The sequence below is a fragment of the Lipotes vexillifer genome, unplaced genomic scaffold (genome assembly GCF_000442215.2).
Source record: "Lipotes vexillifer unplaced genomic scaffold, Lipotes_vexillifer_v1.1 scaffold58, whole genome shotgun sequence".
In the NCBI taxonomy this organism is placed as follows: domain Eukaryota; kingdom Metazoa; phylum Chordata; class Mammalia; order Artiodactyla; family Lipotidae; genus Lipotes; species Lipotes vexillifer.
Window position 1 is genome coordinate 5,014,273 of NW_006781997.1, and position 15,244 is coordinate 5,029,516.

Sequence of the window (15,244 nt, forward strand, 5' to 3'; positions counted from 1 at the left end):
CTTCATCAGGAATGTGCATCACAATCACCTGTGTCACAGGTATGAGATTTCACCATTTTAAAACTCAGGATGAGGCTCAGTGTTTATTAACCTCCACTGAGAAGGGACCAGGAGTGCACACTTTTTAATAACTCCAAAGATGATTCTGATTCAGATATTACTATATGACTAAAGTCCATTTTACTCCTGACTATTATATGGGCTTCTGGTTTTGTTAAGACTTAAATTTATTATGCCCGAAGGCTAGAATTCAGAAGGTTTAATGCTCTGTTCGCCTCAGTCTTCTAATATTTTACATGAATGACAACCCTTAGAATTCAAAAGCCACCAGTCTCTAGCACAGAAATTCCAAGTTATTCCAATTCCTTGCATATAAACCCACACCTGGGTACAGCAACAGCTGACCTTCCAGTCTTGGTGTTTTAGGCAGAATTTCTCTCCAACACTAAATGATTTTAAATATGTGGCCTTCTTCCCACCAATAAGAGGAATTGAACATTTTATATCTGAAATTTTAAGATCAGTTTATTAAGTTCAATGATGAAAGCCATCAGAAGAATATTCTCCTGAAAATTATTTTTTCTTAGAAAAAAGAAAGGAAAATCAACACCCTCTTAGCACAGCCACAGATGCTATGGCAGTCAAGCCTCTCTGAAGACGGGCTAGTCCATTAGTCGGTCAAGTCACTCTCCCGGTCAGCAGGATTGTAGTCTGGATCATCCTCATCATCCTCCAGCTCCAAGTCATCCATTTCCTGGAACAAAGACTCATCTACCTCCACGTTGTTTCCAGCTGCAAAAGACAGAAGATTTCCCCTGCAGTCTTACACTCAGAAATAAAAGATACAACCCAATGGCAGTACCAAACAGAGACTTTTTAAATGTGCATCTGAGGTGCAAGTGACGAAATCCTGAACTACTACTCATACCAACATCTGCATTGGTCAGCAGAGACCACACATTTTAAGAGCAACTTCATGTTTCCAGTTCATAGTCTAAAAATTCCAGCTACAAAAAAAGCCATTCTAGAATGAATTATTTATGATCTGGCATGTTATAAGTTGAAGACAATGATGATACAAAGTTGATTATCACTGACCATGAGACCTGTACCAAGAGTTTATCTCTTCCAATACTGGAGATATATACATCATTAAAGCTCAACTATACCTATAATTAATTGACAAATTTGGTCTTCACTCTCACCCACTTCCCCTGTAACCAGTGGTATGCCTTTCTAAGATTCCAAATGTCTAAGCCCTATAGGAAGTAACACCCAGGCTTTGTATGAAACATCTTCACTCTTCAGTCTATCTGTAGTAAATAAAGTAGGATACTACAGTACTCTTAAATCACCAAACATGGTTTACCTTCTTTCCCTCTCAGACTCTAGTCCACTGACATTCAACTTAATGAGAAGGAGTCCTGCTTCATGCCTAAGAGCAGTTCAGTAATAAAATGCAATTTGTTAAGTCCAAGCCGAAGAATAACTGACTCAGCCTGGGAGAAGTAGTGAAGCCCTCACAGAGCAGATGACATCTGAAATATCTTCATGATAAATTAGAATCCAACCAGAAGAAAAGGAGCCAGGATGAAGCAATTCTAGGTAGGTTATGCAAAGGCAGAGAGAAGAGCTAAGACCTTGAACACTTCTAAGTGGAACACAAGATTCTTGAAGAAAAACATCTGGAGATAACACAGATGAAGGCCAAACTGAAGGACTGTGCAGGTCAACCTCTCCCTCTAAGCATCAGAGGACTGTACGGAGAGAAATGGCATCATTACACATGGCTTTTAGAAATACCACCTCAGAGGTGGTGACTACAAGGTAGGAAAGGGCACCAGGAGGAAGAGACTGAGGCAGGGAAATAATTTATTAAACTATTACTAAAGTCCAGTTGAAAAATAACAAAACTTTCAAATTAGGAGGAAAGAGCTGAAAAGACATTTCAGAGGCAGAATCAACAGAGAGCTTTTGGTAAGTTACTGGATATAAGGAGACACTTGATCCATTAGACAAGGAAAAGAGTCAAAAATGAGTAAAGACAGTAAAACTTTTAAAGTTCAAGAGAGAATGAGACTAAACTTTCTGGATCTAAAACTTCTCAACAAAATAGAAAGTAAAATAAGCTCCTAAAATGAGAGGGAGGACAGATGAAGATATCCTTGTTTTCTGTTTCACGGTTTTTGGTTTGGGATTTTTTTTTTTTTTTTCTTTTTGGAGACTAAAAATCTTAGAACAAGAATGTAATAAGATATTAAAATTATAAAAAAAAATTGCTCAGTGTCAGTAGGAGCCCAGCTCAGGTTAAGAAGCATGATTTAGCAGTGGGCCACCTCAACAGATAGTTGATTCTTAACCTTCTTAACCTTTTCCAGAAGGTAGTCCAGGAACAAGGTCAAAAGGCCAGATGCTAGAGGATCCCCAGCTGGCATAATGGGCATGACAGAAGGACGATGAAGTACAGAACCCAGGGAGCTACTGGAGGGGTGACTGAGTAAGGAGCTCAGTTTAAGAGATACACATAGGGCTCAAGCCCCATGAGGGCAGGGAAATCTGTCTAAATTGTTCTCTGCTGTATCCTCAGCAGCCAGGACAGTGCCTGCCTTACAGGGATGCAATAAATATTTGTGGATGGATGGACAATGGATGGACAAAGACAGCAAGAGCTTAAGGGTCAGGATAAAAAAGAAAAGGAAAGCACAAGAGACTAGAGGTGCCAAAGACAGTGAGAGTGATATAAAATCTAAGACTTTTGGTTAGTTCTACGTTTGAGGTTTTTATAAAGTTCCATGACAGACCACAGATTTGTGATACTAGAAATTTGAAGAAAACAGGTCACTTGAGTCATAGTGACCTGGTTTACTAGTTGTTAGAGGCAAATGTGACCATATTGTTTATCTAATGCTATCTTTGATATTGCTTAAGTTATCATAAAACTTTAAAAAATACATTGCTGGGGGGAGACCTTTAAGATGGCGGAAGAGTAAGACGCGGAGATCACCTTCCTCCCCAAAAATACATCAGAAATACATCTACACGTGGAACAACTCCTACAGAACACCTACTGAACGCTGGCAGAAGACCTCAGACCTCCCAAAAGGCAAGAAACTACCCACATACCTGGGTAGGGTAAAAGAAAAAAGAAAAAACATATACAAAAGAATAGGTATGGGACCTGCACCTCTGGGAGGGAGCTGTGAAGGAGGAAAGGTTTCCACACACTAGGAAGCCCCTTCACGGGTGGAGACGGGGGGTGGCGGAGGGGGGGAAGCAGCTTCAGAGCCATGGAGGAGAGCATAGCAACACGGGTGCGGAGGGCAAAGCAGAGAGATTCCCTCACAAAGGCTCGGTGCCAACCAGCACTCACCAGCCAGAGAGACTTGTCTGCCCACCCGCTGGGTGGGGTGGGGGGGCTGGGAGCTGAGGCTCAGACTTCGGAGGTCGGATCCCAGGGAGAGGACTGGGGGTGGCTGCATGAACACAGCCTGAAGGGGGCTAGTGAGCCACAGCTAGCCGGGAGGGAGTCCGGGGAAAAGGTCTGGAACTGCCTAAGAGGCAAGAGACCATTATTTCGGGGTACGCAGGAGAGGATTCAGAGCACCGCCTAAACGCGCTCCAGAGATGGGCGCGAGCTGTGGCTAAAAGCGTGGACCCCAGGGACGGGCATGAGATGCTAAGGCTGCTGCTGCCGCCACCAAGAAGCCTGTGTGCGAGCACAGGTCACTATCCACACCCCCCTTCCGGGGAGCCTGTGCGGCCCGCCACTGCCAAGGTCCCGAGATCCAGGGTCAACTCCTCTGGGAGAACGCACGGCGCGCCTCAGGCTGGTGCAATGTCACGCTGGCCTCTGCCACCGCAGGCTCGCCCCGCACTCCATGCCCCTCCCTCCCCCCGGCCTGATTGAGCCAGAGCCCCCTAATCAGCGGTTACTTTAACCTCGCCCTGTCTAAGCAAAGAACAGATGCTCTCAGGAGACCTACATGCAGAGGAGGGTCTAAATCCAAAGCTGAACCCCAGGACCTGTGCGAACAAAGAGAAAGGGAAATATCTCCCAGCAGCCTCAGGAGCAGCGGATTAAATCTCCACCATCAACTTGATGTACCCTGCATCTGTGGAATACCTGAATAGACAATGAATCATCCCAAATTGAGGCGGTGGACTTTCGGAGCAATGATATATATATTTTTTTCCTTTTTCTCTTTTTCTGAGTGTGTATGTGTATGCTTCTGTGAATGATTCTGTCTATATAGATTTGCTTTTACCATTTCTCCTAGGGTTCTGTCTGTCTATTTTTTGTTTTGTTTTTAGTATATTTTTTAGCACTTGTTATCATTGCTGGATTTGTTTTTTGGTTTGGTTGCTCTTTTCTTTCTTTCTCTCTTGCTTTCTCTCTCTCTCGCTCTCTCTCTTTCTTTCTTTCTGGCTAACAGGGTCTCGGTGCTCCGGCTGGCTGTCAGGCCTCTGACTCTGAGGTGGGAGAGCGGAGTTCAGGACATTGGTCCACCAGAGACCTCCCAGCTCCATGTAATATCAAATGATGAAAGCTATCCCAGAGATCACCATCTCAACGCTAAGACCCAGCTCCACTCAATGACCAGCAAGCTACAGTGCTGGACACCCTATGCCAAACAACTAGCAAGACAGGAACACAACCCCACCCATTAGCAGAGCGGCTGCCTAAAATCATAATAAGGTCACAGACACCCCAAAACACACCACCGGACACAGACCTGCCCACCAAAAAGACAAGATCCAGCCTCATCCACCAGAACACAACCTTCAGTCCCCTCCCCCAGGAAGCCTACACAACCCACTGAACCAACCTTAGCCACTGGGGGCAGACACCAAAAACAAAAAGAACTATGAACCTGAAGCCTGCGAAAAGGAGACCCCAAACACAGTAAGTTAAGCAAAATGAGAAGACAGAGAAGCACACAGCAGATGAAGGAGCAAGATAAAAACCCACCAGACCAAACAAAGGAAGAGGAAAGAGGCAGTCTACCTGAAAAAGAATTCAGAATAATGATAGGAAAGATGATCCAAAATCTTGAAAACACAATCAAGAAAATACAAGAAACGTTCAACAAGGATGCAGAAGAACTGAAGAGTAAACAAACAATGATAAACAACACATTAATGAAATTAAAAATTCTCTAGAAGGAATCAATAGCAGAATAACTGAGGCAGAAGAATGGATAAGTGACCTGGAAAATAGTGGAAATAATTACTGCAGAACAGAATAAAGAAAAAAGAATGAAAAGAACTGAAGACACTCTCAGAGACTTCTGGGACAACACTAAACACACCAACATTCAAATTATAGAGGTCCGAGAAGAAGAAGAGAAAAAGAAAGGGGCTGAGAAAATATTTGAAGAGATTATAGTTGAAAACTTCCCTCGTATGGGAAAAGAAATAGTTAATCAAGTCCAGGAAGCACAGAGAGTCCCATACAGAATAAATCCAAGAAGAAACACACCAAGACACATATTAATCAAACTATCAAAAATTACATACAAAGAAAAAATATTAAAAGCAGCAAGGGAAAAGCAACAAATAACATACAAGGGAATCCCCATAAGGTTAACAGCTGATATTTCAGCAGAAACTCTACAAGCCAGAAGGGAGTAGCAGGACATATTTAAAGTGATGAAAGGGAAAACCCTACAACCAAGACTACTCTACCCAGCAAGGAACTCATTCAGATTCAACGGAGAAATTAAAACCTTTACAGACAAGCAAAAGCTAAGATAATTCAGCACCACCAAACCAGGTTTACAACGAATGCTAAAGGAACTTACCTAGGTAGAAACACAAGAGAAGGAAAAGACCTACAATAAAAAAACCCAAAACAACTAAGAAAATGGTAATAGGAACATACATATTGAAAATTACCCTAAATGTAAAGGGATTAAATGCTCCAGCCAAAAGACATAGATTGGCTGAATGGATACAAAAATAAGACCCGCATATATGCTGTCTATGACAGACCCACTTCAGACCTAGGGACACATAAAGACTGAAAGTGAGGGGATGGAAAAAGATATTCCACACAAATAGAAATCAAAAGAAAGCTGGAGTAGCAATTCTCATATCAGACAAAATAGACTTTAAAATAAAGACTATTACAAGAGACAAAGAAGGACACTAGATAATGCTCAAGGGATCAATCCAAGAAGATATAACAATTCTAAATATTTATGCACCCAACATAGAAGCACCTCAATACATAAGGAAAATGCTAACAGCCATAATAAAAGGGGAAATTGACAGTAACATGATAAGAGTAGGGGACTTTAACACTCCACTGTCACCAATGGACAGATCATCCAAAATGAAAATAAATAAACACAAGCTTTAAATGATACATTAAACAAGATGGACTTAATTGATATTTATAGGACATTCCACCCCAAAACAACAGAATACACTTTCTTCTCAAGTGCTCATGGAACATTCTCCAGGATAGATCATTTATTGAGTCACAAATCAAGCCTTGGTAAACTTAAGAAAACTGAAATCATATCAAGTATCTTTTCCGACCACAATGCTATGAGACTAGATATCAATTACAAGAAAAAAATCTGTAAGAAATACAAACACATAGAGGCTAAACAACACACTACTTAATAACCAAGAGATCACTGAAGAAATCAAAGAGGAAATCAAAAAATACCTAGAAACAAATGACAATGAAAACACAATGATGCAAAACCTATGGGATGCAGCAAAAGCAGTTCTAAGAAGGAAGTGCATAGCAATACAATCCTACCTCAAGAAACATCTCAAATAAACAACCTAACCTTACACCAAAAGCAATTAGAAAAAGAAGAACAAAAAACCCCCAAAGTTACCAGAAGGAAAGAAATCACAAAGATCAGATCAGAAATAAATGAAAAAGAAATGAAGGAAACAATAGCAAAGATCAATAAAACTAAAGACTGGTTCTTTGAGAAGATAAACAAAATTGATAAACCATTAGCCAGACTTATCGAGAAAATAAGGAAGAAGACTCAAATCAATAGAATTAGAAATGAAAAAGGAGAAGTAATAACTGACACTGCAGAAATACAAAGGATCATGAGAGATAAATACAAGCAACTATATGCCAATAAAATGGCCCACCTGGGGCTTCCCTGGTGGCACAGTGGTTGAGAGCCCACCTGCCGATGCAGGGGACACGGGTTCATGCCCCGGTCCGGGAAGATCCCACATGCTGCTGAGTGGCTAGGCACGTGAGCCATGGCCACTGAGTCTGTGCGCCCAGAGCCTGTGCTCCACAACAGTGAGAGGCCCACGTATCACAAAAAAAAAAAAAAAAAAAAAAAAAAGGACCACCTGGAAGAAATGGACAAATTCCAAATTCTTAGAAAAGCACGACCTTCCAAGACTGAACCAGGAAGAAACAGAAAATATAAACAGACCAATCACAAGCACTGAAATTGAAATTGTGTTTAAAAATCTTCCAACAAACAAAAGCCCAGGACCAGATGGCTTCACAGGCGAATTCTATCAAACATTTAGAGAAAAGCTAACACCTATCCTTCTCAAACTCTACAAAAATATAGCAGAGAGAGGAACACTCCCAAAGTCATTCTACGAGGCCACCATCACCCTGATAACAAAACCAGAAAAGGATGTCACAAAGAAAGAAAACTATAGTTCAATATCACTGATGAACATAGATGCAAAAATCCTCAGCAAAATACCAGCAAACAGAATCCGACAGCACATTAAAAGGATCATACACCATGATCAAGTGGGGTGTATCCCAGGAATGCAAGGATTCTTCAATATACGCAAATCAATCAATGCGATACACCATATTAACAAACTGAAGAATAAAAACCATATGATCATTTCAATAGATGTAGAAAAAGCTTTCAACAAAATTCAACACCCATTTATGATAAAAACTGTCCAGAAAGCAGGCATAGAGGGAACTTACCTCAACATAATAAAGGCCATATATGACAAACCCACAGCCAACATCATTCTCAGTGGTAAAAAACTGGAACCATTTCCACTAAGATCAGGAACAAGAGAAGGTTGCCTATTCTCACCTCTATTAACCTAGTTTTTGAATTTTTAGCCACAGCAATCAGAGAAGCAATAAAAGGAATCCAAATTGGAAAAGAAGAAATAAAACTGTCACTGTTTGCAGATGACATGATACTCTATGTAGTGAATCCTAAAGACGCTACCAGAAAACTACTAGAGCTAATCAATGAATGTAGTAAAGTAGCAGGATACAAAATTAATGCACAGAAATCTCTTGCATTCCTACACACTAATGATGAAAAATCTGAAAGAGAAATTAAGGAAACACTCCCATTTACCACTGCAACAAAAAGAATAAAATACCTAGGAATAAACCTACCTAAGAAGACAGAAGACCTGTATGCAGAAAACTATAAGACACTGATGAAAGAAATTAAAGATGATACAAACAGATGGAGAGATATACCAAGTTCTTGGATTGGAAAAATCAACACCGTGAAAATAACTATACTACCCAAAGCACTCTACAGATTCAATGCAATCCCTATCAAACTACCAATGGCATTTTTCACAGAACTAGAACAAAAAATTTCACAATTTGTATGGAAACACAAAAGACCCTGAATAGCCAAAGCAATTTTGAGAAAGAAAAATGGAGCTGGAGGAATCAGGCTCCCAGGCTTCAGACTATACTACAAAGCTACAGTAATCTAGACAGTATAGTACTGGCACAAAAACAGAAGTATAGATCAGTGGAACAGGACAGAAAGCCCAGAGATAAACCCACGCATATATGGTCACCTTACCTTTGATAAAGGAGGCAAGAATGTAAAATGGAGAAAAGACAGCCTCTTCAATAAGTGGTGCTGGGAAAACTGGACAGCTATATGTAAAAGAATGAAATTAGAACACTCCCTAACACCATACACAAAAATAAACTCAAAATAGATTAAAGACCTAAATGTAAGGCCAGACACTATAAAACTCTTAGAGGAAAACATAGGCAGAACACTCTATGACATAAGTCACAGCAAGATCCTTTTTGACACTCCTCCTAGAGAAATGGAAATAAAAACAAAAATAAGCAAATGGGACTTAATGAAACTTAAAAGCTTTTGCACAGCAAAGGAAACCATAAATGAGACGAAAAGACAACCCTCAGAATGGGAGAAAATATTTGCAAATGAAGCAACTGACAAAGGATTAATCTCCAAAATTTACAAGCAACTCATACAGCTCAATATCAAAAAAACAAAAAACCCAATCCAAAACTGGAAAGAAGACCTAAATAGACATTTCTCCAAAGAAGATATACAGATTTCCAACAAACACATGAAAGGATGCTCAACATCACTAACCATTAGAGAAATGCAAATCAAAAGTACAGTGAGACATCACCTCACACCAGTCAGAATGGGTATCATCAAAAAATCTACAAACAATAAATGCTCGAGAGAGTGTGGAGAAAAGGGAACACTCTTGCACTGCTGGTAGGAATGTAAATTGATACAGCCACTATGGAGAACAGTATGGAGTTTCCTTAAGAAACTAAAAATAGAACTAGCATAGTACCCAGCAATCCCACTACTGGGCCTATACCCTGAGAAAACCATAATTCAAAAAGAGTCATGTACCACAATGTTCATTGCAGCTCTATTTACAATAGCCAGGATATGGAAGCAACCTAAGTGTCCATCAACAGATGAATGGATTAAGAAGATGTGGCACATATATACAGTGGAATATAACTCAGCCATAAAAAGAAACGAAATTGAGTTATTTGTAGTGAGGTGGATGGACACAGAGTCTGTCATACAGAGTGAAGTAAGTCAGAAAGAGAGAAACAAATACCATATGCTAACACATTTATATGGAATCTAAAAAAAAAAAAAATGGTTCTGATGAACCTAGGGGCAGGACAGGAATATAGACAGGGATGTAGAGAATGGACTTGAGGACACGGGGAGGGGGAAGGGTAAGCTGGGATGAAGTGAGAGTGTCACAGAGTTATATATACTACCAAATGTGAAATAGACAGCTAATGGGAAGCAGCTGCATAGCACTGGGAGATCAGCTCGGGGCTCTGTGACCACCTAGAGGGGTGGGATAGGGAGGGTGGGAGGGAGACCTAAGAGGGAGGCGGTATGGGGATATATGTATATGTATAGCTAATTCACTTTGTTGTAAAGCAGAAACTCACATACCATTGTAAAGCAATTATACTCCAATAAAGATGTTATTAAAAAAAAATACTTTGCTGTAGTTTAATGTATAAATTGATCAAACATTAGAATTTATTCTTCAAAATGTGTTTCTTTGTAGCCTTGGGAGGAAAAATTTACATTAAGTTACTACTATGATTTTCATGGTTTAATATTAAAAACAGCACATTATGTACATGTGAAATTCTAACATTATCTTACCATCTTCCAAGAACTGAATATCAGATGTGTCGAGATTATGATCTGTTTCAAATAGCTGTCTCCCTAAAAGAAATAAACATATTTAACTCGAATGGCATACTTTTCCTCCATCTTCCCTAAAATGCTTTAAACAGTAGAATAATATGAACAAGTTATAAAAAAACAAGTCTTAAAACCTGTTTTTTCTGTGAATTTCAATCAATTTATGAACTCAGTGAGTAGCTAAGAGGCATATGAAATGTATTTGCATTAAAATGGAACAAGTGAAAGCCTAATCTGCCTCAGAGTCCTAGAAAAACAAACGGGTTTGATTTTATCAGTCCTAAGGCTTATGATCCTAAAAGTCATGGTAGTTATATCTCAACATCTATCCACTCCAATATTTAGATGAAAGATAAGCCATAAAAATTAATTATAATTATGTGTGAAGAAACATCACCATATGGAGAGAATCCTTTCTTTTTTTGTCCTAGATGCGTAAGTATATTATTTTCTTATAGAAATCTGTCCAAATGATCCTCTTGCTATGTAAGAAATAATATAGGAGGGCTTAAAGGAACAGGATATGAGGGGTCATACCACTTAATTTATTTTTTCCTGCTTGTTCTTCTTCTTTCATTCGTTTCTTTTTAATTTCCAGGAGTTCTGCATCAAACTTGGCCTTCCAACTTAAGAAATTCTCGATTGTAACAGGAGTGCCATGGAATAATTGCTTAGAAAAGAAAAACAGTTAGAAAATAAAGCCTAATGATCTTCTAGACAAATGAATACAGCCACTTACAGGAAAAACAGAAAAATGGTTTCAAGTTTAAAATATTTAGTCTGATTTCTGCCTGCATTGGCTACTCTCATTGGTTTTGGCAATTTACTCTGGAAAAGTCCTTTTTTAATTTTTATTACAAAAAAGCAAAGATAATATGTAATGTGTCCCCATTGCTATTCACTGTTAAGAAGAAAGTTGCTACTGTCAATATTAATATGTTTAAATACACATCAATTCATAATACTAACATCATTGCTTATCTTTTTTACTTCATTCTAGAATCTAAGGTTTTCTTTACATTTAGTAAATATTTAAATCACTCTAGTGGAGGCTTTATAATTCTAAACTCTATACCGTAACTGAAATAGTTTATATTTCTTGATTTTACCTGCATGAGCTTTATTAACCTTTAACTAACTGATTATTAATCATTATTGTGCCATGCGCACCAACTGAATGAGGGACCTTCTAAAATTTTATTTAGTAAAGCTTCATTAAAATTTACTTGTGCTTCTTTTTGTGATTCCCCCCAAATTACTGAAATTTCCAAAAGCAAAAACAAACCCCCCCCCAAAAACAGATTTAAAGAATAATGAAAGAAAACATGACTTTTAAATATACCTTTTCAGCTTCTTCTGCTTCTTTTTCTTTTTGTTTTTTTTCTTCTTCTCGTCTAGTTTTTATTTGATCTACTATTTCATTTAATTTTTCTTGCACGGCTGTCACTAAAGTAAAGATCATCACCATACCAAGGTTTTCTTCTGCCTATGTAACCAAAAAAGAAAAAAAGGTTGTAGTGAGAAACATAATTCTCAGAAAAAGAAAAACAACTAACTAACCAGTGGGGGAAAAAAGGTGTTTCAGCATCATCACGACACTTCATACACTTATAACATGATTACTAATTCAGTTACACCATACGTTTGGACTCTTGGATCACTTAAGAATTAAGCATATATATAAAAATAACACCTTAAATTTTAAAAGTCTTGTAATTTGCCATATTCAACCTAAAACAGAGAAAAAACGAAATTTCAATAAATTCTATGTAATAATCATAAATGTACGTAGAATTCAGAAAACCTTTTTCTGCAGTAGCTAGCAACATCAGTTCTCCAGCATGTTTTCATGATTTTAGTTTTAAACCATTACAAATAGAAAGAAAAAAGGATACATAAAGATAAATCATAAAAGAACCTACATTCTTTATTGTTGTATTACATTAGAAAATCACTTTGCCCTCAAAATTCAGTCCATTATCAGAGCTCTTAAAATACCCTCAAAGAACTAAAATAATGATAACATACTGGAGAACTGATAGTGCTAGCTACTGTAGGAAAAAGTTTTCTGAATTCGTACCAAAATGTTATTAGGCATTTATACCTGACTGGTGAGATTAAGGGTAATCTTTATTTTCTTCTTCATTATTTTCTGTATTTTCTGAGTTTTCTATAATATAAATTTATTATTTTGATAACTAAAAATTAATATAACTACTTTTAGGGGAAAAAATACAAATATGTGCTCTATCTCTGATCTCAGGTAAGTATCAGAAAGAAATCAAAACTTTCTTTTTGAAAGAAAGGAGTTTGAGTATAAATGAAATATAAAATGCATATTAACAAAATCACTCAGATCAAATAACTTACACTAATATACGACTGACTGAATACAGTATATTGTTCCAGGCTCTCTGCAATGTTTTTACAAGAAGCATGTTAAACCAAATATAGAGAATTAATATAACTTCACACTGGGTAACGGAGTGAACAGGGCCCAGGATCAGCATCAATTAATGTTTGATATATCCTTTCCCTCTTCATTCTCTAATAGCTCCAGATATTTTTAAAATGTCAGCATTTAGAGCACCTAGAGTCCTTGAAATATACAAGTCACATTTATGATGGAGACATGTTTTATGTCAGTTCTTCTTAGAAAACAAACAAAATCAGGACTTCTGCTTTTAAGATGGTGGAGTAAGATTTTACTTGCCCTCCCTCCTCCCTACTCTGAAGATCCCATGAAAACTCTCTACCCAAGCAAGAGAGAGCTTTAAATACCCCCCATGCCCAGATGTGAGTAGCCCATCCCATCACAGAACTAGCCAGGTAAGAACTTTCTGACACCCATTTTCCACCACTCCTCTTACCAAATTATAGGCAACTAGCCTGCAACAAGTCAGGGGGGTTAGGAGTTTTAATGTTTTTTAAGTTGGAATTTTTAAGTGCACATGGGACTAGGCATTCTGAGAACCAAATTTTAACTGTGTTTATAACTTAGAGTACCTAATCACACTTTTTATCACCTACAAGTCACAGGGTTAACTGCGTTTCAAACACGGGTATAGGAAGAACTTCTCTTACTCAAATTTTAAAGGTACAGTGGGAAACAAAAATAAAGATGCTTTGTAAATATATATACATACACACACATCATGAATTTTGCTTGTTCAAAACACTGGTTATACATATTTAATAGCATTTTCTGACTCTTAACATTACTGTATAATATTTAAGGCCAATAAAATAATGCCATTACAAAACTTGTTATTTCCTTACCTGTAATGCTAATAATTTTAAAATGTCTGAGACATCATTATCATCTAGATTTAACTGAGAGAATATTTCATAAAGGGGAGCTTCATCTGGGTATTTTTCACTGTATGTAAACTTGAGGGTAGTCTGGACAGCTAAAGACACAAGATAAGAGATTGATATGAACACCTTAAAATGTAAAGTACAGAGAGGTCAACATCTTTGCTGAATCAGTAATTAATTTACAATGTGTCAATGAAAAGTAGCACAACAGATTTTCCTACAAAGAAAAACAAGGTTACCATGAGACCAGATAGATAATTACTAACATAAACATGTACCACAAATATAAGTGAAAAAAAATCATAGGAATACCAAAGATCACTTCTAACACATCTACTACTTGTAAGTATTTTATCATATTGCACATCAGAGAAAAAGGATGAAGAACACATTCTTTTTAAAACTCTCCTTAAGATGAACAAAATGCACTGAATATGACATACAGAAAAAGTACTACCTTAGGCTCATTTTCAGGCCTCTACCAGAGCCAGCTCCAGTGCAGGAGTCCATACTGCTATCTGCACAATGCCAGCAGGGCATTGCTAAGGGGTTGCTAGAGTACACAGCTGTGAACTGGACAGTTTGAGAGGCTGTCTGAGAAACTTTTAACCTGACTCATCCATACATGCTCCCCCAGTCTTTTGGCCTGTGCCAATTCACAGATCTGACACTGGTATAGGTGTGAGACTCTTACAGGCGCATTAGTGCAAAGTATCTCTCTGCTACCTAGCATGATGAATTCTCAATTTTGCCAACTAAGCAGTAGGGCTAAACATTTTCTGTTAAAACTTACTTGTCAAAATGACCCTTTGTCTAGATTTTGCCTTTCCTGTAACTCACATTTTAATTATTAAAACCTCCTGATTTTCATGATTTTAACTGAAATCTAGATTTCTCTCCATGGAAATGGAAAAAAAAACACCTCAAAATGTGCTGGCTTGATATTTTGTTTTAATTTTTATGTATGACGTTAACAAAGAAGTTTATATAATTATATATAAATATATATAAATATCTATCTATATAAATATATGTAAATAACTGTATTCAACAGCTTTTTAATTCAGATTTCAGTAATATCAATACTAACCTCATTTTCAATTCTACAAGACAGATTTAGAGTTATCAAATGATACCACTAAAACGGTATTACTGAATACCCATGACAGAATTTTAGTTGACAGGAAAAAAAAAAATCCTTGGGGTTAACACCAACTGATATAACATTCTTATCAAATTACAATATTAACTGAACTGGACTAAAAGCAGAAAAGAACTTAAGACACTCTTCCCCCAACATGTACCAAATTTAAATTAATTTTAATTTATTAGTTTTATAGCTCCTTTATTTCAATTTGTATATTTGTCTTTGCTCTACACTTGTATAATATTGGTTTTTATTTGGTTTTATGTATACACATACTTTTTTTTTTTTTTTTTTTTTTTTTTTTTTTTTTTTT

At 37.4% G+C, this 15,244-nt stretch overlaps 1 protein-coding gene across 1 annotated transcript; it reads right to left on the reverse strand.

Annotated features, from left to right (window-relative positions):
* Positions 1-502: 502 nt before the first annotated feature.
* Positions 503-13,870, reverse strand: RWDD1 (RWD domain containing 1). The gene is made up of 5 exons (XM_007454934.1): positions 13,746-13,870; positions 11,809-11,952; positions 11,004-11,136; positions 10,425-10,487; positions 503-792 (listed from the first exon to the last, which is right to left on the reverse strand). Exons 2-5 carry the CDS (start codon positions 11,932-11,934, stop codon positions 671-673), a joined length of 444 nt encoding a protein of 147 aa, XP_007454996.1. The 5' UTR covers positions 11,935-11,952; positions 13,746-13,870; the 3' UTR covers positions 503-670.
* Positions 13,871-15,244: the final 1,374 nt, after the last annotated feature.

Coding starts and splice junctions, on each gene's coding strand:
- RWDD1 (XM_007454934.1), bottom strand. CDS start 11,934: ATGGTGATGATCTTTACTTTAGTGACAGCCGTGCAAGAAAAATTAAAT. Junction 10,488..11,003: donor AGGAAAAAATAAATTAAGTG/GTATGACCCCTC, acceptor TATTTCTTTTAG/GGAGACAGCTATTTGAAACA. Junction 793..10,424: donor TATTCAGTTCTTGGAAGATG/GTAAGATAATGT, acceptor TGTCTTTTGCAG/CTGGAAACAACGTGGAGGTA.